General features: G+C 41.4%; 2 protein-coding genes across 3 annotated transcripts; both read left to right on the top strand.

The window, feature by feature from the left end:
* Positions 1 to 1211: 1211 nt before the first annotated feature.
* On the top strand, positions 1212 to 1878 carry LOC115144571 (tudor and KH domain-containing protein-like). The gene is made up of 2 exons (XM_029685622.1): positions 1212 to 1448; positions 1640 to 1878. The coding sequence occupies exons 1-2, from the start codon at positions 1294 to 1296 to the stop codon at positions 1746 to 1748; spliced, it is 264 nt and encodes an 87-aa protein (XP_029541482.1). The 5' UTR covers positions 1212 to 1293; the 3' UTR covers positions 1749 to 1878.
* A 2919-nt stretch (positions 1879 to 4797) lies between these two features.
* On the top strand, positions 4798 to 26798 carry LOC115144103 (MBT domain-containing protein 1-like). 2 transcript variants are annotated; one of them, XM_029684825.2, is made up of 17 exons: positions 4802 to 6880; positions 7880 to 8081; positions 8394 to 8527; positions 10306 to 10426; positions 10591 to 10673; positions 10816 to 10933; positions 11143 to 11277; positions 11415 to 11503; positions 13978 to 14203; positions 14320 to 14375; positions 14495 to 14599; positions 16076 to 16223; positions 16448 to 16530; positions 19520 to 19754; positions 20545 to 20616; positions 21322 to 21483; positions 21983 to 26798. In XM_029684825.2, the coding sequence occupies exons 1-17, from the start codon at positions 6860 to 6862 to the stop codon at positions 22099 to 22101; spliced, it is 2109 nt and encodes a 702-aa protein (XP_029540685.1). In that variant the 5' UTR covers positions 4802 to 6859; the 3' UTR covers positions 22102 to 26798. The 2 variants fall into 2 exon arrangements, with proteins under 2 accessions (XP_029540686.1, XP_029540685.1); XM_029684826.2 differs by lacking the exon at positions 21322 to 21483 and having other exon boundaries at positions 4798 to 6880.
* The last annotated feature ends 257 nt before the right edge of the window (positions 26799 to 27055 follow it).

The following is a 27055-nucleotide window of genomic DNA, read 5'->3' as shown; positions in this document are numbered from 1 at the left end:
TTTCTCATTATTCACGATTCATTCAGGATTATCCGTAAATTTGTAGTCATTACATACTAAGAATATGGAACCAAATCGACATTTTTGACTACTTTATTTATAAGAATCTTTAGGGGTGTCAATCATAAATCAACCCTATAAAAAAATACTTAAAACAATCTCTTTTTCTGAGCAATTGTACTAATATAAGATAATATAATTTCCCCTTTTTTTTGCTTACAATATACTGTAGCTTAGTATTAGATTGTATACAGTCATTATTGTTCTAATTCACCAATGGTGTCAATATTGTAGGAACCCACTGTATGTATAAGAGCATCTGGGTGTGTGGACCCTACTCTGTTACTACAAAGTTCAGAGGTAAATGAAATAAAAACCCACACAGGAGCTGAAGCCGGAGGAGGCTCCACGATCTTTCAGGGTGAAGGAAGAGGGGCTGTTCCAGGCTAATGGCAGCAGGAGAGGAGTTACAGCTGGATAGAGAGGCACGAGAGGAGGAGATGGAGGAGGATGAAATCGTCTCACCTGGCTCCCTATCAGAGGTTTTCAATTCTAAAGTAGGTTTAGAAGTTCTGAAAATGTGGCTTTTTGAAAAGTTGTACCCATTTGAAATTGGCTGTACAATACTGAGATTAATACAGGTGCACTGTCATTGATACTAAACATTTAGTCAAAAATCATTGACTACGGAATGAGTTTTCCTTTTCTCTGCACCACAATGCAATGGTGTGCATGTTGATATTTTCGCTCAAATATATCTCCCTTTCTCTTGTCCTGTCCAGTTCCCAGTCCATACCTGAGCTTCCAGACAGATGAGTCAACGATGTGTCAACGTCAGAGAACCCCCACCACTTCTGGATCCAGATTCTGGGGCTGGACAAACTTATTGTCGAGATGAGCCGCTTCAACAGCAAAGGAACCCGGCAGGTCAGTCATACCTTGCTTGTGTTCTATAGACACCAAACAGACAAATGGATTGAAACAAGGAGAAACTATTTGGTATTTTCCTATAAATGCGCTCATTTTTGTTTTTTTTGTTGCTAAATATTTTCTGTTGCTACATGTTGTGTGTTGCTAAATATTTTATTTTGCTAAATGTTTTCTGTTGTGTGCCCTCATGAACATGACTTTCTAGATTCCATCTACAATGAACCACTGAAATAGAATGGTGTCTAGAGCTGACTCTATTCTTTTATTCTCCATCACAGAGAAACACAATATGTTTCTATAGTGTTGAACTTTAGTGTTGAGCCCTATGTGTGACGGCTCCAGGAGCAGCGAGTGGAGATCTTCATGGTGGGGGACATTGCGGCTGCTCCGTACCCGGACTATAGCACCTGGAACAGGGCGAGGCTCCTGGGGGTGATGGGCTCTGGCTTGGTGGACCTCCACTATGTCGACTTTGGAGACAATATTGAACAACCCAGGGACAGTCTACGAAGTATGAGGTGAGAGGTCAGGGTTATGAGGTTAGGGCTCTGAAATAAATAATTTTGTTTCCAAGAAAGAGCTGGACAATACATTCCAGTACTCCTCGTTGTATTGCAAACGTAATAAATAATAGATGAAAGCTGTTACTCTAATAGCTGTTAGCTATTTGGCTAATGGTTTGTCTTTTCTTCTCTCATGCCCCTTTTAGGAGTGACTTCCTCAGCCTACCATTCCAGGTCATCGAGTGCAGCTTAGCTGGAGTCAACCCAGCAGGCAGGTGTGGAGAGAAGAAGTCCTGGATGACTTTGACCGCCTGACATATGTTGCTTAGTGGAGACCCCTGCTGGCCAAACTGTGCAGCTACACCCACTCTGGCTCAGTGTACTGTACAGCTCTACGACAACGCAGAGGGCAAGATCAGTACTAACCTGGACTGGGGTGGGAAATGGCACTGTATGTCTCGCCTATCTCTCTCTCTCTGGAAGATGCCTTGTCATTTGTCTCTTACCGTGATCTCCCCCTTTGTGTGACTGGTCTCTTGTTCTCTCCCTGTCAGATTGTGGATCTAGGAGAGGAGCTGGTGAGTCTACTGTACAGCTCTACGACAACGCAGAGGGCAAGATCAGTACTAACCTGGACTGGGGTGGGAAATGGCACTGTATGTCTCGCCTATCTCTCTCTCTCTGGAAGATGCCTTGTCATTTGTCTCTTACCGTGAACTCCCCCTTTGTGTGACTGGTCTCTTGTTCTCTCCCTGTCAGATTGTGGATCTAGGAGAGGAGCTGGTGAGTCTTGGCCATGCTGTGCCTAGCCAGGATAATTGGAACGGTAGGGGCGACAGGGACGACCCCGGATCACCACAGAGGATGTTGGCAAGAGCACAAGGCAGAGGAGAGGGAAAATAAATTAGAGCGATTTAGAGATACAACTGCAAAGTATGTAACTATATCAGGGTTTCCGTTAGCTGGTAATAGACGGCTTTTGAATTATATATTTTGTTTGTTGAAAAAACAATACAATTATTTTTGTGCAGATTTATACAATATTACGACGGTCAGAATGAGACTGATATGAGGTAATAATAATTAATGGATGACTAATACGATAACGATATGTTCTGATATTCTTGAGTTTATTTTGGGAAACGGTAACTCATTAAACAAACTTTTTCGGTGGTGCCCCAAGATTGCTAAGGAGTTAATTGTTACATGATTAATTTAACCATTGTATTAATTAAACATAGTTAATTGATTTGATAAAATAATCGCCATCACATTAATGATATTCACATTATGTACAAAATAAGTTGCAGATAACGTGAAAAAACATACACAATAGAACCTGGGATTCATCTGTTAAGAGCACACTTCTCCAGCGTGCCAGTGGCCATCGAAGGTGGGAATTTGCCCACTGAAGTAGGTTACGACGCAGGAACTGCACCCGGGTCAAGACCCTGGTGAGGACAACGAGCACGCAGATGAGCTTCCCTGAGACGGTTTCTGACAGTTTGTACAGAACTTCTTTGATTGTGCAAACCCACAGTTTCATCAGCTGTCCAAGTGGCTGGTCTCAGACGATCCCGCAGGTGAAGATGCCTGCAGTCAGCATGCCAATTGCACACGCCCTCAACTTGAGACATCTGTGGCATTGTGTTGTGTGACAAAACTACACTTTTAAAGGGCCCTTTTATTGTCCCCAGCACAAGGTATACCTGTGTAATGATCATGCTGTTTAATCAGCTTCTTGATATGCCACATCTGTCAGGTGAATGGATTGTCTTGGCAAAGGAGAAATGCTCACTAACAGGGATATAAACACATTTGTTCCCAAAATGTTTAAGAAACAAGGTTTTTGTGTGTATGAAACATTTCTGGGATCTTTTATTTCAGCTCATGCAACATGGCACACGCTTTACATGTTGCGTATATATTTTTGTTCAGTATAGTTTATCAACATTTTTAAGCTAAAAGTTCTGATCAGTTGAATCAGACATTGCTTTTTAACTTTAAAAAAAAAATGTAACCTAGGCCTACTGGTTGAATGAATTTGGGATTTATTGTCCCACAACTGTCCCAGAGTCTGTTTGGAATACGATATTAGAATAGGTCAACTTTTGGACTATAGGGGATAGTAGATTGAAAGGCTAGGTATTTTGCTCTTTGTTGCTCGTCTTGTTGGCTGAGGAAAAGTCCATGTGGACAGTTATCGTAAAATCTTCAAAGTGCGCATCAGGATTCGGTAAGAAGGACCGCACATCATTGAATCCTCAACTTGCATGTTCTGTTAAGATGAATTACCATAAACTAAATGTGATTTCTGTCATTCTGAGCACCATGGGTAGATGCACTAATCAGGTTACACACACAATGCCTATGGGTCCGGTACATTTTCCAAATGTCTGGTAAATTAAAATGCTGCCGGTCAAATGTCTGGCGCCACATTTTCCTAACAGAAACCCTGAACTATATATGACTTAAAATTGTGTCTGTGTTCCGTTAGGATGATGTGACGGAAGCCTGTCCTTCATCAGCTTATCAGGTGGGTTTACACTGAGAAGGGTCACATTCAGTAGCTAAGAAATTGACTAAATGTTTTGAAATGGATGAATGTATTATGTTCTACCTGAATGTGTGAAATCACTTAATTTCATTTTTCGGTTTCAATGCATTTTCCACATTTATGCTTTATTGAACATTACATTAATATTAAACACAGTTGTCCCCAGGTGTTTTCTCTCTTTCGCTGTCTGACCAACTCCTTTTGGCGGGCACACGTCTTGATTAAAGTACAGGCCCTCCTAATGGAGAGTGGGTGTCAGAACTGGCCACAACATCATCTCTGTTCCCATTGTCTTCAGGTTCTTTGAGGCCTCTGGACCTGCAGCGGGCTGATGTTGAAGTCCCTCCTCTCCCCAGACCACCAGGTCCCAGGCCAGCGCTTTCACACGCTCAACCGAACCACCAACCTCTACAGCATCTCGGTGCCCCAGCTGCCGCTCACACACACTTACTTTAATGTATTATTGTTTTATTTTATGGAATATTAAATCATACAATCTACTTGCAGTGAAGCCGCTCAACATTCTACATCACATTCACTCATCTAACAGACTCCCGTCCAGAGCGGCACACAGAAGCAACCAGGGTCAACCCCCTGCTCAAAGGGCACGTCGACAGATCTCCCACAAGATCCAAATCGGGGACCCGAACCAGTGACCTATCAGCCACCGGGCCAAGCTCCCAACCGCCAGGCCACCAGCCCTCCAAAATGAAATCATTCCACCCCCCCCCCCAAGCCCCATCACCCAATTCACCAACAACCAAAAAAATAAACAAAAGAGAAAAAAGACAAAGACAAAGAAAAATAAAAGACATGAAGGACAACAAAAATCACAACAGCAAGGCCAACTGAATATGTTGGAGTGCATGTATGGCACTATTTACCTGTGTGTGTGTATATGCATGTGTACAAACACATGCACGGCATCAGCCTCAGGCAAACCGGCATGAGCTGTAAAAACGCTGCCCCTCAATTTCATTCAAATATACTTTTTGTCATGTTTTATTTTGACTTTATTAATTTTTTTTGATACTTTTATCTTTGACAGTCATTCTATCCCCGCCCAGCAACTCCTCTCCCTCTTGTCTCCAATTCCACATCCCAACCCTTAGCCCCTCCCACCTATCTCTGCTGGCCACCCTCTTTGGATTTCTACGCACCATATACTTCTTTCAGCTATGCAGTGATGTTTAATATACAATTTCAATCTATCTAATCGAATAGAATCCACAGATTGCAAGTTGAAGATAAATACTTTTACTAAGAATATTAGTATATTATTAATTGATTGACCCGGTCTCTCCAGATCTCCCAACAGTACTATTTCCAGGGTCAATTTTAGATCAATGTTCTGCATTGTCAGCCATTCCTGAACCTGAGACCAGAAACAGGCTACCTGAGGGCAATACCAAAATAAATGGTCTATTGATTCTGCATCCTCACAACATTATCTGCAGAGCTTCGATGATTGAATGCCCCAAATATTCAACTTTTTGTTGGTGGCAAGAATTCTATATAATCATTTTTGCTGAAATTCTTGAATCTTGCATCGTTTTATATATCAACTCATACACCCTGTACCATGGAATTGGTACATCAAAAATCTATTTTGCAATCGGTATGGCACAGCTGTCAACATCCTGGTCCTCAAATGAAACTGGTATACTTTTTAAGAATATTTTTATTCCTCTGCCATTTTTGATCCTTTATATTGGGCAGACAGACCAGTTCCCTACTGTACCTCCTCCCGCTGCCACCTGCCTCCTCCATTTTGTGGGTAATGCTGTAATCAATTGGTTTTAATCTTGGATTGAGCAGACCTTCCCATACAATTCTGCTAACTCCATGAAAGACAACTCTACCATTCCAATTTACAATATAATTTAAAATCAAAATACTCTTTTCAAACATCTTGACCATAAATACAGGTATTTTATTAACCAGGTTTTATCAATAGGTGCCCTTCTTTGCGAGGTATTGGAAAACCTCCCTGGTCTTTGTGGTTGAATCTGTGTTTGAAATTCACTGCTCGACTGAGGGACCTTACAGATAATTGTATTTTGTGGGGTACAGAGATGAGGTCGTCGTTCAAAAGTCATGTTAACCACTATTATTGCACACAGAGTGAGTCCATGCAACTTATGTGACTTGTTAAGGAACTTTTTACTCATGAACTTATTTAGGCTTGTCATAACAATGGGGTTGAATACGACATTTCAGCTTTTCATTTTGTATTAATTTGTATGTAGGCCAGTGACACAAAATCTAAATGTAATCCATTTTAAATTCAGGCTGTAACACAACCAAAAATGTAGAAAAAGTCTAGGGGTGTGAATACTTTCTGAATGCACTGTAGGTAATTGTGGCTAATGTTTGGATTGTGTTGTTTGCTTTTCACTTATTTTCTATCTGTATGGAAATGCAAATGTGCGCCTCTGTAATATTGTGCTTCAGATGTTTATGTTGTGAGAAAGAATTAAGAGTTAAGGGTTTTCTGATCTTATTTCAAAGTACACTACAAAGTCATTTTAAATTGAATCTTGAATCGGAACCTTTTGCCAGTTTACTTTGATCCTTTTACTTTTACGATCAAGTAATTTAACTGGAAGGAGGGTAAATCATTTACATGACAATAGGGATGGTCTGTTTTGTTTTCTACAACTCTCGTTCAACTCTGACCAATCACAGCAAAGTGGGTTAAACTCGCGCGTGCGCTTTCGATACATTGTGTTTTTGTTGATATCCTGATATTTTCATGCTCCGAGTTTAGCTTTCTGAAGCTAATAAACCTCCCCTTTTTTGGGGGGTTTTACTATTATAGCCAATTTAGACAATAATAAAATACCATAGCTAGCTTTATGAAGGGCTGATGGAGAACACAAGGAATTTGGTGAGTTAATTTCTCTGATATGGTCCGTCCGCTTCCGACTTGTTGTGTAGCTAGCTACGTTAGCTAGCTCGCTAACGTCGTTAGCTAGCTAGCGCCCCCCTCGTTGTTATCAGATTGTAGTAAGAACAGCTGATTGAATCACCAAACATGCTAGATAATATCCAATAGCCCTGATTTGGAAAGTGAATATATGGATGCTTTATTCGTTTTTTACACGATAAAGGTCTACTCGTTTATTGAAATAATGTATTGCAAGCGGTCTTGTAACTAGCCAACGTTAGCTAGCTAAGTCTGGCTAGCTAACTAACGCTATGGTAGAACTGGATTAACAGATATGCTAAGGCCTCAGCTCTCACATTCATTCTACACAAGTCGGTTAGTTACTTAGCCAGCTAAGTGTACTAACTAGAACATTATAGATAGCTAGCCAGTAACGTAGTGCGAAACAGAGCATGGGGAAATCATTTACAGTAACGTTACTGTCATATGCAGAAGAGGAAGTGTTAAATTAATGCAAACTCTGAGACGGCTTTGTAGTTGTATAGGAAGGTAATTGCTATTATGTATGCTAACTATGTGGCTAAGACTCAGTCATTGCTCAGTAAAATGTTATCTCATACTATTAACGTTAGCTCTATTGGTATGGATGTTGTTTATCATCTCATTGATGCCGGTAGCCATGTACATATGCATAGCCATGTAACTATCTGTATCTGTCACATATCAGTGCGACTGTTGAATCACATTGTTTACCATACCCAGTTTCCAAGTATACCAGTTTTCAAGACAATATTCTATTATGACTATGCCACAATAAAACATGTGGTTACGAAAGTTGTAATGACTTACTTTTTGAAAGAAAAACCAAAGTCATGATAATGAATGATAGATCTCTTAGTCTAGCTCTCCACAAAAATCTAGCACAACATTATAGACTCACTCACACACCCTCTCACCGTACAGTTGGTGTCATTCACTCCCTCTCTCTGCTCCTTCCAGGCTGAGCGCACCCCGCGTTCGGAGCGTAAGCGTCAGGACTCGTTCGGTATGTTTGACGGGTACGACAGCTGCAGTGAGGAGAGCACCAGTAGCTCCAGCTCGGAGGACAGTGAGGACGAGGTGCCCTCCATCCCTGCCAGCCTGCCCATCATCAAGAACAATGGACAGGTTTACACCTATCCCGACGGCAAGGCTGGCATGGGTCAGTACGGACAAATATTGATATAGAATCTGAAGATATAGATCGAAATTGGTCAGGAATATCTATGGGTCAGTCAGTGTCACTCTGGGGTGATCGCACAAAGCAGGTTTGGGATTGGTGGATGGGGCTTGTGGAAGAGATTAAATGGCTGCCTGTAATTGAGGTTAGACTATAGAGTGTGTATTGGCATGGATCCCGGCCTGCAACTGAGAAGAAGAACTGATAAAAGAATACATTACTTTGAATTAATTGGAATTTCCTGCTGTATTATGAGTATCCTGGGAATATTTATGTGTTGCCTCTGTTCCCCAGCCACCTGTGAGATGTGTGGGATGGTTGGAGTGCGAGACGCCTTCTACTCCAAAACTAAACGCTTCTGCAGCGTCTCCTGCTCTAGAAGTTATTCCTCCAACTCTAAAAAAGCCAGTATAATGGCTAGACTCCAGGTAACCATGATATGCCCAACTATGCTCTGCATTTTGTTTTAACCAAATGGTAGAATGAGAATATTTTCTTATACAGTGGGGCAAAAAAGTATTTAGACAGCCACCAATTGTGCAAGTTCTCCCACTTAAAAAGATGAGATGCCTGTAATTTATCATAGGTACACTTCAACAATGACAGACAAAATGAGAAAAAAAATCCAGAAAATCACATTGTAGGATTTTTTAATAATTTTATTTGCAAATTATGGTGGAAAATAAGTATTTGGTCACCTACAAACAAGCAAGATTTCTGGCTCTCACAGACCTGTAACTTCTTCTTTAAGAGGCTCCTCTGTCCTCCACTCGTTACCTGTATTAATGGCACCTGTTTGAACTTGTTATCAGTATAAAAGACACCTGTCCACAACCTCAAACAGTCACACTCCAAACTCCACTATGGCCAAGACCAAAGAGCTGTCAAAGGACACCAGAAACAAAATTGTAGACCTGCACCAGGCTGGGAAGACTGAATCTGCAATAGGTAAGCAGCTTGGTTTGAAGAAATCAACTGTGGGAGCAATAATTAAGAAATGGAAGACATACACGACCACTGATTATCTCCTTCGATCTGGGGCTACACGCAAGATCTCACCCCATGGGGTCAAAATGATCACAAGAACGGTGAGCAAAAATCCCAGAACCACACGGGGGGACCTAGTGAATGACCTGCAGAGAGCTGGGACCAAAGTAACAAAGCTTACCATCAGTAACACACTATGCCGTCAGGGACTCAAATCCTGCAGTGCCAGACGTGTGCCCCTGCTTAAGCCAGTACATGTCCAGGCCCGTCTGAAGTTTGCTAGAGAGCATTTGGATGACCCAGAAGAAGATTGGGAGAATGTCAGATGAAACCAAAGAAGAACTTTTTGGTAAAAACTCAACTCGTCGTGTTTGGAGGACAAAGAATGCTGAGTTGCATCCAAAGAACACCATACCTACTGTGAAGCATGGGGGTAGAAACATCCTACTGTGAAGCATGGGGGTGGAAACATCATGCTTTGAGGCTGTTTTTCTGCAAAGGGACCAGGACGACTGATCCGTGTAAAGGAAAGAATGAATGGGGCCATGTATCGTGAGATTTTGAGTGAAAACCTCCTTCCATCAGCAAGGGCATTGAAGATGAAACGTGGCTGGGTCTTTCAGCATGACAATGATCCCAAACACACCGCCCGGGCAACGAAGGAGTGGCTTCGTAAGAAGCATTTCAAGGTCCTGGAGTGGCCTAGCCAGTCTCCAGATCTCAACCCCATAGAAAATCTTTGGAGGGAGTTGAAAGTCCGTGTTGCCCAGCAACAGCCCCAAAACGTCACTGCTCTAGAGGAGATCTGCATGGAGGAATGGGCCAAAATACCAGCAACAGTGTGTGAAAACCTTGTGAAGACTTACAGAAAACGTTTGACCTCTGTCATTGCCAACAAAGGGTATATAACAAAGTATTGAGATAAACCTTTGGTATTGACCAAATACTTATTTTCCACCATAATTTGCAAATAAATTCATTAAAAATCCTACAATGTGATTTTCTGGATTTTTTTTCTTCTCATTGAAGTGTACCTATGATGAAAATTACAGGCCTCGTCTTTTTAAGTGGGAGAACTTGCACAATTGGTGGCTGACTAAATACTCTTTTGCACCACTGTATTTCCTTTGGAAATGCAAGAAAGCATCAGTAAAATTTGTGAACATATTTAACCTATTTTCATTCTTTATTGTAATTGTTATGTGCTTTTTACTCGAAGGGTAAACCACCTACGAAAAAGGCCAAGGTGTTACAGAAACAGCCTCTCATGGCGAAGTTGGCAGCTTACGCCCAGTACCAAGCAAGTCAACAACAACAAAACCTGGCTAAATCAAAAGCAGGTGAGTCCCACAGTAGACTAAACATACAGTCTCTCATATTGTTGTAATGCGAAGAATGACCTTGAATGGAAAGTTATTTCAGTCAAAAGAATACACATTCTCTGTATTTTCTTGACCCAGTATAGTGAACATGTGATGTTGACCTTGTTCCTTCTCCCCTACAGTAGTTCCTGTTGAATGCTTTGACTGGGGAAGATACATCTGTAGCAATAACCTGGTTGGAGCACCAGTCAGCTGCTTCAAGCACGTACGTTTAAACAATAGCCAGACATTCAAATTGTCTATTACAGATGCTAAGGTTATACATCTGTAAATCGACACTTGTTTTTGATCAAAACAATAATATAAAATGAAGTCGTGTTAAATTGAAATATTTCTCTGTGACTTAGGTCCCTATGGGTATGTGCTGGGGAGACCTAGCTGAAGGAGTGAGGGTGGAGGTGCTCAACTCCGATACTAACCTCTCTACTAAAGTCTACTGGATAGCAGGGATCGTCAAACTTGCAGGTAAGAATACATCTAAACACATGGAGGATTTTATACAAATTGTACCTGGGGTACAATAGAAGTATTACGCGGCTTTTTGTCACTATGGTCAGACTATACTTTTATAAGGTATTCCTCTTAGAAGAATGCACGGTAATGAGGTTGTCACGATGTCACGTGAAACATTCTGTTTTATCTGTTGTCTCTCTCTGTTTTGTTCTCTTCCCAAGGGTTCAAGGCTCTGCTGCGGTACGAGGGTTTTGACAACGACACCATCAGGGACTTCTGGTGTAACCTCTGCGTTCCAGAGATCCACCCCGTGGGGTGGTGCGCCTCCAGTGGGAAACCCCTCGTACCTCCCAAATGTAAACATCACTCTAATAAGGATCATAGTAATACGCTTTGAACTTGCCTTTGATCAAATAGTCACACATTCACTAACAGAAGATGAAAAACCAGGTCGATAGACTGATGGCGGATATGTTTTTGTGTTCTCTCTCAGCGATACAGAATAAGTACTCTAACTGGAAAGCTTTTCTTGTGAAGCGACTCACTGGAGCCAAGACGCTGCCACCAGACTTTGCTGCTAAGGTAAGATCTCATAATTACGAGCCGCAGAGGCAAGGATGATAGCCTAAGCACACCAGTATTTCTACTTGCACATCATCATCATCTGCACATCTATCACTCCAGTGTTAATTTGCTAAATTGTAATTACTTCGCTACTATGGTGTATTTATTGCCTTACCTCCTTACTCCATTTGCACACACTGTATCTAGATTTTTCTATTGTGTTATTGACTGTACTTTTGTTTATCCCGTGTGTAACTGTTGTTTTTTTGTTGCACTGCTTTGCTTTATCTTGGCCAGGTCGTAGTTGTAAATGAGAACTTGTTCTCAACTGACCTACCTGGTTAAATAAAAAAATAGAGCTCTAAAAGCTCCCACTCTAAACCAGGGGTTGAAAGCGGTTCAGGGAACAGAACCAAAAACTGGAAAATAATGTACATTTTTCAAGGAACAGAAACGGAACAGGGAATGAAAGTGACCTCTACTGCTCCGGTACAAAACCGTTATTTTTTAAAAGCACGAAACCGGTTTATAATGTTTTTTTTTACATATAGTGCTTTCGGGAAGACCCCTTGACTTTTTACACATTTTCTTAGGTTACAACCTTATTCTAAAATTGATTGTTGTTTTTTCCCATCAATCTACACACAATACCCCATAATGTCGAAGCAAAAAAGGTTTCAGAAATGGTTGCTAATATAAGAAATTAAATAATGAAATATCACATTTACGTAACTATTCAGACCCTTTACTCAGTACTTTGTTGAAGCACATTGGCAGCGATTACAGCCTCGAGTCTTCTTGAGTATGACACTACGAGCTTGGCACACCTGTATTTGGGGGGTTTCTTCCGTTCTCTGCAGATGCTCTCATGCTCTGTCAGGTTGGATGGGGAGCATTGCTGCACAGCTATTTTCAGGTCTCCAGAAATGTTCAATCGGGTTCAATTCCGGACCCTGGTTGAGCCACTCAGGGACATTCAGAGACTTGTCCCGAAGCCACTTCTGCGTTGCCTTGGCTGTGTGCTTAGCGCCGTGGTCCTGTTGGAAGGTGAACCTTCGCCCCCTGTAAGTCTTTAGGTGCCTTTTGGCAAACTCTAAGCGGGCTGTCATGTGCCTTTTACTGAGGAGTGGCTTCCGTCTGGTCACGACCATAAAGGCCTGATTGGTGGAGTGCTGCAGAGATGGTTGTCCTTTCTCCACAGAGAAACTCTAGAGCTCTGTCAGAGTGACCATCAAGTTCTTGGTCACCTCCCTGACCAAGGCCCTCCTCCCCCGATTGCTCAGTTTGGCTCATTTAAGACTGATGGAGGCCACTGTGTTCTTGGGGACCTTTAATGCTGCAGAATTCTTTTGGTAGCCTTCCCCAGACCTGTGCCTCGACACAATCCTGTCTCGGAGCTCTACAAACAATTCCTTCCACCTCATGGCTTGGTTTTTGCTCTGACGTGCACTGTCAACTGGGACCTTATATAGCCAGGTGTGTGCCTTTCCAAATCATGTCCAATCAATCAAGTTGTAGAAACATCTCAAGGATGGTCAATGGAAACAGGATGCACCTGGGCTCAATTTCAAAATCTCATAAGTAAAGTGTCTGAATACTTTTTTTTTTTTTTGTAATAAATTAGCAAAAATGTCTAAACCTGTTTTCACGTTGTCATTATGGGTTATTGTGTGTAGATTGCTGAGGATTTTTATTTAGTCAATTTTAGAACAATGGAATTTTTAGAACAATGAATAATTTCCGAAGGCACTGTATTTCCAGTCACACAAAAAAAGAAAGAAATAAGGGCTTATGCAAGGCTACTGACATACCAAGTGTGATTCACAAGATAAGGGGACAGAGATGTTTATTAGAGAAGAACAGATTAACTTTTTCCATGCCAGTTAAGGATAGTATCGTTATCACATTTCACATTGGATTTATTAGCTACAAAAAGGCAATACGTGTTTTTAGTTATGGTTCCGCACTGCACACACAAGCTTGTTAGCTAGCTCTGGTCCAGTGTTATACCTACTCCGTTCAAAGTTCCTCCATAGAAGCCGCTCTTCCGTAGATGGGCTATATTCTGTGGTCCTAATTCAGGTAATGCATGTCATAACAAGATTCCCAGCGCTTCAAGCCAAGCCTCCTCCTCCGCTCTCTCCCCAACCGCACAATTTCAGTCGTATCTCATACCCTACACTTGTTTGTCCATTACGTATGTGAACAACTAGCTTGCCCGCTCCATAGCAAGCTACTCTATCCGCATTGATTGGTGTAGTAATTTAATGAGCTAAATGTAAAAAAAAAAAATTAACGTTCAATTTTCACAGGTTAAAAAAGGAACAGAAAGGAACGATATTTGTTTTGAACTGGTTCAGCATTTTATTTTGCTGGTCGGAACAGTGAGGGGAAAAAAATGTGTGGTTCTGTTCAGAATGAAATAGTTTAAAAAATAATTTTGTTTCCAGTCCCTGCTCTAAACACCTTTTCATTCCCCCCTCTCTAACCAGGTCCATGAGAACATGCAGTTCCCTTTTAAGAAGCTGATGCGAGTGGAGGTGGTGGATAAGACGCACCTGTGCCGAACTCGGGTGGCTCTGGTGGAGCAGGTGATCGGGGGAAGGCTGAGGCTTGTCTACGAGGAGAGCTCCGACGACTTCTGGTGTCATATGTACTCCCCGCTCATACACGCCATCGGATGGTCACGGAGCATCGGACACCGCTTCAAACGATCCGGTCAGTCAAGTTAGTTGGGTTGGGTAGTTTAAGTTGTTAGTGAGTTAGGCCTAGTTAGATAGTTGGTTACTCCAATGTGTTTGTTTTCTGGCTCTGACGGCAATGATTGTTTTCAGATGTGTCAAAGAAAATCGATGGTCAGATGGACGCCCCCGCCCCGCTGTTTTCCAAGGTAATGTAATACGCCAAGTGGAGTTACAGTGGCCCAAGTCTTTGTGCCTCTGTGGTTTCTATTGATATTTTCCTATGTATGGATCCGGAATGAAGAATGTGTCTGTGATGTCTCCTCAGGTGAAGGATGTGGACCAGAGTGGTGAATGGTTCAAGGACGGGATGAAACTAGAGGCCATTGACCCTCTAAACCTCTCAGCTATATGTGTAGCCACTGTAAGAAAGGTAACTGTCTCACCCCTCAGCTATATGTGTAGCCACTGTAAGAAAGGTAACTGTCTCACCCCTCAGCTATATATGTAGCCACTGTAAGAAAGGTAACGGTCTCACCCCTCAGCTATATATGTAGCCACTGTAAGAAAGGTAACGGTCTCACCCCTCAGCTATATATGTAGCCACTGTAAGAAAGGTAACTGTCTCACCCCTCAGCTATATATGTAGCCACTGTAAGAAAGGTAACTGTCTCACCCCTCAGTTATATGTGTAGCCACTGTAAGAAAGGTAACTGTCTCACCCCTCAGCTATATGTGTAGCCACTGTAAGAAAGGTAACTGTCTCACCCCTCAGCTATATATGTAGCCACTGTAAGAAAGGTAACTGTCTCACCCCTCAGCTATATGTGTAGCCACTGTAAGAAAGGTAACTGTCTCACCCCTCAGCTATATGTGTAGCCACTGTAAGAAAGGTAACTGTCTCACCCCTCAGCTATATGTGTAGCCACTGTAAGAAAGGTAACTGTCTCACCCCTCAGCTATATATGTAGCCACTGTAAGAAAGGTAACTGTCTCACCCCTCAGCTATATGTGTAGCCACTGTAAGAAAGGTAACTGTCTCACCCCTCAGCTATATATGTAGCCACTGTAAGAAAGGTAACTGTCTCACCCCTCAGCTATATATGTAGCCACTGTAAGAAAGGTAACTGTCTCACCCCTCAGCTATATGTGTAGCCACTGTAAGAAAGGTAACTGTCTCACCCCTCAGCTATATGTGTAGCCACTGTAAGAAAGGTAACTGTCTCACCCCTCCGCTATATGTGTAGCCACTGTAAGAAAGGTAACTGTCTCACCCCTCAGCTATATGTGTAGCCACTGTAAGAAAGGTAACTGTCTCACCCCTCAGCTATATATGTAGCCACTGTAAGAAAGGTAACTGTCTCACCCCTCAGCTATATATGTAGCCACTGTAAGAAAGGTAACTGTCTCACCCCTCAGCTATATATGTAGCCACTGTAAGAAAGGTAACTGTCTCACCCCTCAGCTATATGTGTAGCCACTGTAAGAAAGGTAACTGTCTCACCCCTCAGCTATATGTGTAGCCACTGTAAGAAAGGTAACTGTCTCACCCCTCAGCTATATATGTAGCCACTGTAAGAAAGGTAACTGTCTCACCCCTCAGCTATATGTGTAGCCACTGTAAGAAAGGTAACTGTCTCACCCCTCAGCTATATATGTAGCCACTGTAAGAAAGGTAACTGTCTCACCCCTCAGCTATATGTGTAGCCACTGTAAGAAAGGTATGGCAACAGTTTGGATTGTTACCAATGGAAAACCTTCATAAAGGGCAAATTCAAGGGGCATTTAGCCCAATCATACTTCTCCACTGTTGGTACCCCTGGATTGGGGATTCCATGTTATTTTCAGTCCCCTGTAACCTGTTTCCGGTGTTGAGTTCTATAGTCTTGATGTTTGCTGTCTGTTTCAGGTGTTGGCAGACGGGTACCTCATGATCGCCATCGACGGGTCGGAGGCAGCTGATGGCTCAGACTGGTTTTGCTACCACTCCACTTCTCCCTCCATCTTCCCTGCTGGCTTCTGTGGAATCAACAACATTGAACTCACGCCCCCTAGAGGTACATTTCTATAGCCCCTTTTCCTTTCACAGACTACAACATTACTTCACTCCGATTTTAATTTTTTTCATTCAACCATTGTTTATTTAATTAAGGATAGTCTCATTTAGATAAAAACTATTGGGACAAAGAGATACTAAGGTAGTTTTCCTTCCTCTTCCTTTCCTTCTCTCTGGTTGGGGGTTATATGTTAACCCAGCCTTACCACTGACTTTGCCCCACAGGGTACACTAAACTGCCATTTAAATGGTTTGACTACCTCAGAGAAACGAGTTCAATAGCCGCTCCTGTGAAGCTCTTTAACAAGGTAGGACTGATTCCTGACATCGTGGTTTTGTTTTGTTGTTTCGCCCGGTCCTGTAGTTCTGTGTAATGACAAAGCGATGCCAACATGCGTTTTGTTCTTCTATGATCACATGAAATATACAAATAAAAAAAATATGTTGATAGGTTTCGGTTGCATACATTGGGTATTATAAGTATCCACCCCCCCCCCCCCCCCCCTTGGATTTTTTTCCCACATTTTGTTGCATTACAAAGTGGGATTGAATTATGTCATTTGTGATCTTCACAAAATACTCCATAATGTCAAAGTGAAAAGAACATTCTACACATTTTCACAAATGAATTAAAACAAAATTACTCAAATATAGTCGTTTCGTAAGTATTCACCCCATTGTTTAGGCAAGCCTAAATTAGTTCAGGAGTAAAACTTGGTTAAACAAATCACATAAGTTACATGGACTCACTGTGTGAAATAATAGGCATGACATTATTTCAACTACAAAGACCAGGGAGCTTTTCGAAAGTCTCAAAGAAGGGCAGTGATTGGTTGATGGGTAACAATAGCAAATCAGACATCGAATGTCACTTTAAGCATGGTCAAGTTAATAATTATGCTGTGGATGATATATTAAACCACCCAGACACATCAAAGACACAGTTGTTCTTCTGAACTGAGGTGCAGGACAGGAAGGAAACTGCTCAGGGATGTCACCATGAGGCCATTGGTGATTTTAAAACAGCTACAGAGTTCAATGGCTGCGATAGGAGGAAACTGATGAGGATCAAAAACATTGTTGTGACGCCACAATAATGACCAAAAAGACAAGAAGTATGAAAAAAAATATATACTGAATATGCATCCTGCATGCAACAGGGCACTAAAGCAATATTGCAAAAAAACAAAACAGCAAAGGAATACACTTTTTGGCTGAAATGGTGGTGGCTGCATCATGGTATGGGTATGCTTGATATCAGCAAAGACTGTTTCAGGATAAAAAATAAACATGATGTAGCTAAGCACAGCTAAAATCCTAGAGGAAACCTGCTTCAGTCTGCTTTACACCAGACACTGGATGAGGAATTCACATTTCAGCAGGACAATAACCTAAAACACAAGTCCAAATCTACACTGGAGTTGCTTACCATGAAGACAGTGAATGTTCCTGAGGAGGAGCCAAGTTACAGTTGTGACTTAAATCTGCTTGAGAATCTATGGCGAGACTTAAAATCACTGTCTAGTCATGAGTCCCAACACCTTGACAGAGCTTGGAAGAATTTTGAAAAGAATAATAAGCAAGTATTAAACTATCCAGGTGTGGAAATCTCATAGTGGGGGATTTCCACCTGAGTTAAGCAAGCGTAAATGGAATGTAAATCCCTTAATGCACTTTTCTCTCTCCACGTATTCTGACCTTGAACTTAAGCACGAGGATAGCGTGCTATTCACCCGCTATTCGTTTGGGGTGGAGATCAGATAAATGAAGGTGTGGCGGAGGTGTCTGTCTATTCTGACCTTGACTTCATTTCCCAATATTTCCACCACCTTTATGCACAAGGAAACCATGAATAAGGTGTAGCGATCCTGCCGGTTCCAAGTGAGATAAAAACATCTACTTCATTTTCCTCTGAAAGAAGTAACACCGTTCTCTATGCACTGTAATGTACAACTTGATAAGGGCTATTGATAAGAGCTAGGTTAAATGAGTAATCAGTTTGGATAAGGGAATTGTAAAAAAAAAAATATTTGACCTTATGATCGCTGGAGACACGTGAAACCAGTCATATGGCAGCAAACTGAAGCATATCAACATATCTTTCCCGCTGTAAAGTTGATGAAATACTGTGCCATTATGTAGAATTTAAAACTGTACAGCCTTTTAACTGGCATCCAGGGATGTGCACTCTCAAATGTCTTAATTACAGGCTACCCCGACTTTCTCTGTTTCCTGTTTCTATCATGTTAAATATTAGTCACTATTAGTAGGCCTAATAACCACATATATTCAACTGCCAATTTACTGTTGGTTCACTTCAGTTAGTCTACGTTATCATTTCATTTAATTAGATTATTTCGTTTACTTTCATGTGCTTCCTCTGTAAACATCGTCACGGCTGTGTGATTTTATTGCTGAGGATCATTAGTAACAGTTGATAATATAAGAAAAAACGACATGTAGGCTAATTTAAATCGGAGCACAGGCCAAGCCGTAACAGTGTGGCATAATACTTGGCTGTGTCATCACACAGTTCCATGGTTAGTGCAGGCAATAAACGAGGAGGCATTAAACGAGGAGGGTATAGCCTAACATTATACACTATTCTCCCCATTATAATCCCTATTATCATTTGACGTAGACTAATCTTCCAACATTACCACGAGTTGAAGAACTCAATGCGGCAATTTTCTGTAAGAATCAAACCTCATTTTTTTCTTCTTTCGTGTGTAAAGTCTCTCCAAACCAGATTCATAAATACTTTCCTAAACTTGAAATAATCTAAAATAACCTTAAAAATGAAACGTAGATGAATATGCATATATTTAGATGGCTTTCTTTCATTGATCCCTAATATTCTGAACCTGTTTTCTCGTTTTGTCTGTATATTCTTGTCTGTCGACAAAAGGTACAATGTATTTAAAGGGATGTCTTAAGATAAATGTACTAAAAACTCCACGAGGAAATCTGTTGGCCAGCAAGTGGGAGGGTTTTCAACGGTTGTATGAAGGTTATTCAGAGCGTGCAAGGTAGCCACACCTGCAGAGCATGTTACGTGACTGAATAAAGTAAGTCTGAATACCAAATACTGAGAAGTCCGTAGGAAAGGCATAAATTCCCAGGTCTTTGTAACACAATAGAATGTGAAGGAATCCAAGGGGGGTACTTACAATACCCAATGTACATCTTTGTTGTAAGAAAGTGCTTCAAAATTGTAATGGAAAAAACACTGGATTGAGCATTTAACCTAAGAATATCTCTCCTCCTTGCCTCCGCTATCTTGTTGCCCCTGCCCAGGATGTTCCAAACCACGGGTTCCGCCAGGGCATGAAGCTGGAGGCCGTGGACCTGATGGATCCCAGGCTGGTGTGTGTTGCCACAGTGACTCGGATCGTCCACCGCCTGTTGCGCATCCACTTTGATGGCTGGGAGGATGAGTACGACCAATGGGTGGACTGCCAATCACCTGACCTCTACCCCGTGGGCTGGTGTCAGCTGACCGGCTACCAGCTACAGCCCCCCGCCGCACAGAGTGAGATCAAGCACTATAGTTCTACCCAAATATAACACACTAACATGCTCAGACATAAACCAACCTCTACCCTTAGGTTCTCGTTGATGGATTGGATTAGGTTCCAGTGATATGTTGCCAATTACTCGATAACATTCCATTGGAGTCCCAAATTGGGTTTAGTATTTTCCTTCCCAGGAAAATTGCAAACACACCTGGGGCATCCCGGTGTTCCTGTTCAAACCAGAAATGCTATTTATTCTCTAGAGTCTATGGGGAGGGGGGTCTTTAGTACCAAATGCCACAGAAACACATTCATAAATGGCAAAAAAGACAGTCCAAAAATAGATCATAAGGTTTTGAAGTGACTGTCCTATATCTAGGAGACATAAAGCTCAGATTGAGACGCAGCTCTTGCAAAAAAAACAACAACACATCTCTAGCTTAAAAGAACATGTAATACCAGCGAAAAAATCTGACCTGATAATACACTGTAAATGGAGAAATATATACACATGAATATAATGGTGTCTTGATGTACTGTATTTGTTGCCATTTAATAACTCAGAAGTTCTCTGTCACCGTCCTATTTCGTTGATGAACCACCGTTGGCCGACTGGTGAAATATCATACGGTTACCTTTGGCTGAAATATGTCAGCTTGTTTGTCCTTTTCTCTCCCCTTCCACTTGGCTATCAGGGGGAATTTGGGAGGGTTGTGGCTGTTTTTACTCGATGCTAACCGACTTATTGTGGTGACTTTGTCACGGGGAATAAATATGTTTATTTACTGCTAATTTATGTAATTTCAGTGGCCAGAGAAATCCCACCTGCTGTACCTAAGCAGAAGAAGAAAGCCCAACAGTACAAAGGCCAAAAGAAAAGTGAGTTATCACTTCTTTCCTCTTTTCCTCCTTCCGTTGGTCCACACTCTGGTGGGGTCAATCTATCTACCCTTTCTCTTATTGGTTAGTTTTTTTCTTTCTTGTCTGTTCCTTGGGTTCTGATTGGTTGGCATGAGTCACATGAAAGGAAACTGTGGCACTCGGTGTAAAAGCCAAAGATGTGGGGAACGTGCTTGTAACACCAGGTGTGACGGTCCAAACACAGCTTGTTTTACACCTCAGGGAGTGGTTTAGCGGGGATATGTGCAGACACGGTCACACACACCACCAACTCTAGCTGATTTACTTGAGTCTGGCTTACCTGGTAGCTTACCTGGGGTGTATTCGGATTATGTAAGGTTCTAGAACGTTTCATAATGGAACAGAGATCATTCTTGGAACCGTTTTGAAAGGTTTTGCAACAAAATAATTCATTGGGGCCTGGTGATTCGTGTTTTGAAATATTATATGAAAGGACTTGGAATATGTACATGTTATGTAATCTCATTAAAGCATGGAGTTGTCTAGGCCTTTGCCTAATACACACAATATTATCTATGATGAATAAATTAATGCATTTACTAGATTTTTCAAAATACATATAAAGCAACACTGTGCAACCAAACATTCAAATCTATACTGTTGGGAGCGCTAGCATCCTGAAAACACCCCTGGTAGCTTACCTGAGTCTGACTTGGTGTCTAGAGCGGAAGATTCCGGTTGGTCGACGGCCCTTCAGTCAGGCAGGCAGGAGGAGGAGCCTATCAGGGGAGGAGGAAGAGCAGAGTCCGCCCCCTTACTCCAGCCAGGGCCCCACTATGGTCCCCCGGCCCCGCACCCACCACCACCACCACACCCACAAACCAGGTAACACACTAACAATGAATAACAACTGAGACCTCCACACAGACAGAGGGCGGTAACAGGGGCCAGTCCTCATCCACTCTAGGTCCTGACCTTCATGTGTGATCGCTGTGTGTCGGATGCAACTGCAAGAATGAAAAATCTATTTGAGCTATTTCTGTGTCATGTTATTGAAGTGGAAGTGTTAATGTGAAAAATGTAATTTTCTCCTCCCACCTCATGATGCGTATTAGGTGAGCAAAAGTGGTAATATGATTTACTGTGTACGTCTGTTCTTATTACTGGAACTGCAGACTCAAATGGAAGGCTAGGTATTAAGTCAGCTGTTCCTGTGTTGCAAAGGGTTTTGTGAATAAAAATTGTTTTGCTTTTTTGTTCTCTTGGAGTTGAAAAATGAATGCCTTGTCTTGGTATGCTGGAAAGAGTTTTGCCTATAATTTTGAGATTCATCAAACTCTCAATTTGGCTAACACGCTCTCCCCCTCTCTCTCCTGCTCTCCAGAGTCTCTGTTGCGTCTGAAGGAGGAGCCGGCTGAGGTGGATGAGTTCACCTTCTCCCAGGGCATCTCAGATCAGGAGAGCAACGGCTCGGGCAGCTACTACATCAAACAGGAGCCATGATCATCCGGGGGACAGGGGCCTCGGGCTAGACCTGGGAGGCCAGGGGGAACCTCTTACAGTCCCCCCAACTAGGATAAGACATCTTTAAACCAAGACGAGAACAACAGGGCAGGGAGCATGGAGTACTCTAAAAAAAAAAAAACATATCCAGAGATGCCAGTTTCTTACACCCCAATCAGGAGAGAATGCTACTGGGGTACAAAACACTGAGTGACTTCACGCCCTGAAACCCTAACCTTCACCCACAAATTAAGCTACTTGGGGCTCCCCAAAACCACCCAGGGGCGAGTACCCTTCTGAGCAGCTACAGCCTCAAACCCTGGCGCTCTGATAGATAGTCACTCATTCACTGAGACAGACATACCATATGAACAAGGCTAACAGGTAACTGGACACTTCCCAAAGCCACTGGCCCAGAAGAGGCCTCTTATGATACCTGGACAATCTGATTTAAAATCCCAATTCCCTGGATGATTGGATACGACTGTGGCTCTCTCTCTCTTCCTCCATAAATGCATCTATCTAGGGGGCATTGGAGCTCTGGATGCCCAGAAACAGAAGCCTCTCATTTGGGTAGTCTCTCTCCCCCACCCTGCTAGGCAGGATCTCTGACTCAAAACTTGGGGCCCAAACACACAGTCACCTGGACTAACTGTGACAGATATTTCTGAGCCAGGCCTTGGTTTATTTCTTTCAGGTAAGAAGGCTAGCCGCACATGGCGGGATTTCATTTCACTCGGTCTTGAGAGGGAGGGAACAAGTTGTATAAAGCAGGATGATTATTATTATTTTTCAAACATTTTGCCAGGTGGACTTGCTTTTTATTTGTTAATAGTACTTGAAGTTTTCAGTTGATATTTGTAAAGTTTCTGTTTTTTGTTTGTTTTTGCCCTTTAAATTGGAGGGTTGTTGTTATTTTGACTTCAACGCTGATTTGTTATCAACCTCTCTTTTGGGGGGGGGAGATACCGTTGGGAGTGGTGTAGATATTATGAGGATACATATTCATAGATGTGACTGTTCAATATAGAACTATATAGATATTAAGAATTGTGATTTGACGAGAGTGGGTTTTGAATAGATGTTGTATAAATCCGAAACCTTGCTGGTGTGATAGGACTGACACTTTCAAACCTAGATGGTGTTTGTGTCTTAATAGGGTAACTTGCGTACTACTTAGTATTGGCTATGCATACTAGGTAGTGCTAATGTGTCTATTGGGATACACTAGATAAACACTGTCACAGATTGCACTACAGGAACAAACAACCAGTCTCTTTGGGTTGTTGGAACCACCCTTTACCATGTCAGCAGCTTTAGAATAGAAGGACCGGACTTAGCTAACGTTTGCATCTGTTTTCTTCAAGTACAGGATACAACTCCAGAAACAAAGCTAAACCATGATATACTCTTTATTTTACTCTACCATATTGTCATAACCTATTTTCCTCGAAGAAAACAAGTGTGAACTTAGTAAGTCTGGCCCTAAAAGACAGAAATTATTTTAGTAATCAAGCCAAGTTTAATCCTAAAATGATGTTGTAATGCAGGCAGAAAAACAACGTAGGCTACATTTCATGGATGACTTCCGAGATATGCAAAACCGGTCATTTTATTTCAGTGGTGTTTTTCCTCTTGTGTATGGGTAGTTCTTTATTTCAGAGCCATATTGATGCGTACTGGTTAAGTTTTCAACCGAGCCACTGGATAACACCTTTATTGTTTGTGTTAATGTCTTTTTTTAAACACGGCTTTGTTGATAGTCTGTACGTACATAAAACCAATGGGATCAGATTGGAGTAGGCTATAGCAGGAGAACCTTTCCCATTGGCTTCTTTATTCACCAATTAGAGGTCATACATTTTTATAAGATTCCTGATTTGGTTGGAGGAGATCCTCCTGAATTCCTGAATCTGCTTGTGTGTTGTAGCTGGTACTGAGTGGTGACACATCTGTATCTAGACTTCATTTCTATCTTTGTACTACCTCCTGGTGAGCTTGGCAGTCAAATAGAGACAGGGTTGGGGCTCATTGTGAATTCCTAATGGGGTCTCAAATTTGAAATGCAGGATTGGGCAACTTGATATACCATATGCAAATAAAATAATTATATCCTCATATGTTTGACTTTAAGACTAGACCGCAAACACCGATATTTCTAACATGGCACATTTGAGGTAGTCCTCGAAATGAAATAATATGCAATAATGTTTTCTGTATTATTTTGCTATGTCACATCCATGAACTATAACACCCTAAAAAGTGATATTAAGATACATAAAATATATTATACTTACATCAGTTTACCTAAATTCTATTGCATAACTGTGACAACTGTGAGCTATGGTCTATAATCAGAATAGAATAGTTAGGTTTGTTAGAACCACACGCTATATACACTGAGTGTACAAAACCTTAAGGACACCGTCCTAATACTGAGTTGTTGCCCCCCCACCCCCACAAACCAGTGTGCCTGGCACCTACTACCATACCCCGTTCAAAGGCACTTAAATATTTTGTCTTGCCCATTCACCCTCTGAATGGCACACATACACAATCCATGTCTCAAGGCTTAAAAATCCTTCTTTAACCTGTCTGCTCCCCTTCATCTACATTGATTTGAAGTGGATTTAACAAGTGACATCAATAAGGGATCATAGCGTTCACCTGGTCAGTCTGTCATAGAAAGAGCAGGTGTCCGTAATGTTTTGTACACTCCGTGTCGAAATAGACTAGTACAGAAAAATGGGTCTAGCTCAGTGATCGTCGCAGTTGTGAAATTAGCTATAATCTCTCTATACCAGTAAGGTTGACGATTAACTTCTCAGGAAATGTTTGCTTTTTCTTGTCTTCAAGGGTCAAGCAAAGCACATTACAGTTAAAATCAAACAGAACGACATTGCGTAAAGTTACTTAGAGAAAAGTCTTCATGGAACAACTTGCTCACAAATGGTTTCTTCTTGTCCATGTCTGAATGTTGATTTCTCCCGTTTTTGATATGGTTTCTTGTGTTCAGTGATTTACTGTTCAGTTGGTTGGTAAGGTATTTTATATAAACCATTCATGTCCTAATGTTCTAACAGTAACAATTAAGATCCCTTGGATCAGCTTTCAGTTTGACGCCGTGCTTTGTGTAGATAGGTATGTGTTACCCTCGTTGTTTCCATGTGGTGTTCTTTTTCCAAGGGATGTATAGTTTCATAGTTTCTGCCAATATGCATTTCCTCTCTCTGTTGATTTATGATTGAATTGTTCATCATATTAATTAAGGTTATATACAATGTCCAGCAGAGCAATAAAATGTTGTGTCTCATTATACCCTTATGTGTAAAAGGTTTGGAGTTCAGGATTTGCTTTTTTGTTTGTGATTCACTTTATGAAATTCGATCTGGCGCAGACTTTGACTAACTAGATGAGAACGAAGATAGCATTAAAGGATGATGGTCATCTTAACCAATTTACTGACCAAATTACATTATCACCGTAAGGAAAATGACACTGCTGTTTATAGGCTAACTTTGCTGCTACTTTCCAAATAACCCAAATGATTCCTAACGCACAATCAAGCACCGCAAACCTTTTCTGCATTTTGAAGGTTTCTACTTTTTCAGTGATACTATGCCTCTTTCTTTATTCTTAGAAATGTATGTAAGAATATCCCAATATCACCTAGAAGCCCAATCCAAAGTCAACACCTTGCCTCTCCATCTAGTCACTTCTGAATCCTTCTTAGGTATCTGAAAGAACAGGTTGCGTATAAGCAATATGACATTATAAGCTCACATCTATCCGGTCTGTTCAGATGTACAAGGAGCTATTCAGGAAGTGTGTAGATCTGAGGGGCTGATTTGGGAGTGGGTGCACTGATCAATCAAGTTAGAGTGCATGCAGAATAGTGAGGTCTTTCTGTGGTCCTGTACTGAGCTTTTTGTTGTTGTTGCTGTTATGGTCTTTGGTCTTGCTACCGCCCACTAAATTGACCTCTAGCACCTAACCCAAAGTATCTCCTACAGATTTGATAGGTATGAGAAACATGGTAATACCTCCATTTTGCCCTTTTGGTAAGCTTGGTGGAATTTGAGCCATATTGCTTACACCTATCCAAATCTTTTCAGACTCAAACATGGTTTCTCGTGGTGGTAGGGGCTAGGGAGTCAATCTAGAATGTGGTGTCTGTTCATTGAATACTAACACGGGTCTCTTTTTGTATGCGACAAACCCTCTATATTCAGCCATTATATCATGGTGCTACATATATTTGATAACGTGATTATTAGTTATTTTATTGGGGAAATAATTCTCAATTGTAATTATGAATGGAGGGGCTTAAGTTGCGTTTTTGATTTATTTTGGATACAAATAACAATGGTTTGTTAAGATTGTTGAAATGATTAACACTGGCCCTTGTAATACATATTAAGTTGCAGTGTAGGGTTTGTACATGTTTTGATAGTGTCTATAAAAATGAGGTTTCCTTTCATCATTATGGTAATTTTGTGCTGTGATCAAAGTTTGATAGACAATTCCTTGAATTTGTAAATATATCAAATGTTTGGGGACAATATTGGTTGTGTTTATTTGTTTCTTTGTTTACAATCATTGCAAACGGTTTCCGCATGGCTGTGAAAAGGTCTATCTGTTAGTGATTTTTGTAAGAACTAACTTTTTACACTGAATAAAATGATACTTATAAATTACTATATTTGTTGATGCAGATTTTTTCCAATCTTTGTAGTTAAGATTTCCCTTCACTGGAACTAAGGGGCCTCATCCGGACCATGAAAAACAGCCACACAACATTATTCCTCATCCACCAAACTTTACAGTTGGCACTATGCATTGGGGCAGGTAGCATTCTCCTGGCTTCCGCCAAACCCAGATTAATCTGTTAGACTGCCAGATGGTGAAGCGGGATTAATCACGCCAGAGAACGCGTTTCCACTGCTCCAGAGTC

This window comes from Oncorhynchus nerka, linkage group LG16, assembly GCF_034236695.1.
Source record: "Oncorhynchus nerka isolate Pitt River linkage group LG16, Oner_Uvic_2.0, whole genome shotgun sequence".
NCBI classification, from domain to species: domain Eukaryota; kingdom Metazoa; phylum Chordata; class Actinopteri; order Salmoniformes; family Salmonidae; genus Oncorhynchus; species Oncorhynchus nerka.
This window is presented reverse-complemented; position numbering and strand designations above follow the sequence as displayed.

Bases quoted from the DNA above. Each gene is read 5' to 3' on its own strand.
- LOC115144571 (XM_029685622.1), top strand. From the start codon at position 1,294: ATGGTGGGGGACATTGCGGCTGCTCCGTACCCGGACTATAGCACCTGG. The intron at 1,449-1,639 runs GTGAGAGGTCAG...TGCCCCTTTTAG, and splicing joins GACAGTCTACGAAGTATGAG to GAGTGACTTCCTCAGCCTAC.
- LOC115144103 (XM_029684825.2), top strand. From the start codon at position 6,860: ATGGAGAACACAAGGAATTTG. The intron at 8,082-8,393 runs GTCAGTACGGAC...TCTGTTCCCCAG, and splicing joins CGACGGCAAGGCTGGCATGG to CCACCTGTGAGATGTGTGGG. The intron at 11,504-13,977 runs GTAAGATCTCAT...CTCTCTAACCAG, and splicing joins CACCAGACTTTGCTGCTAAG to GTCCATGAGAACATGCAGTT.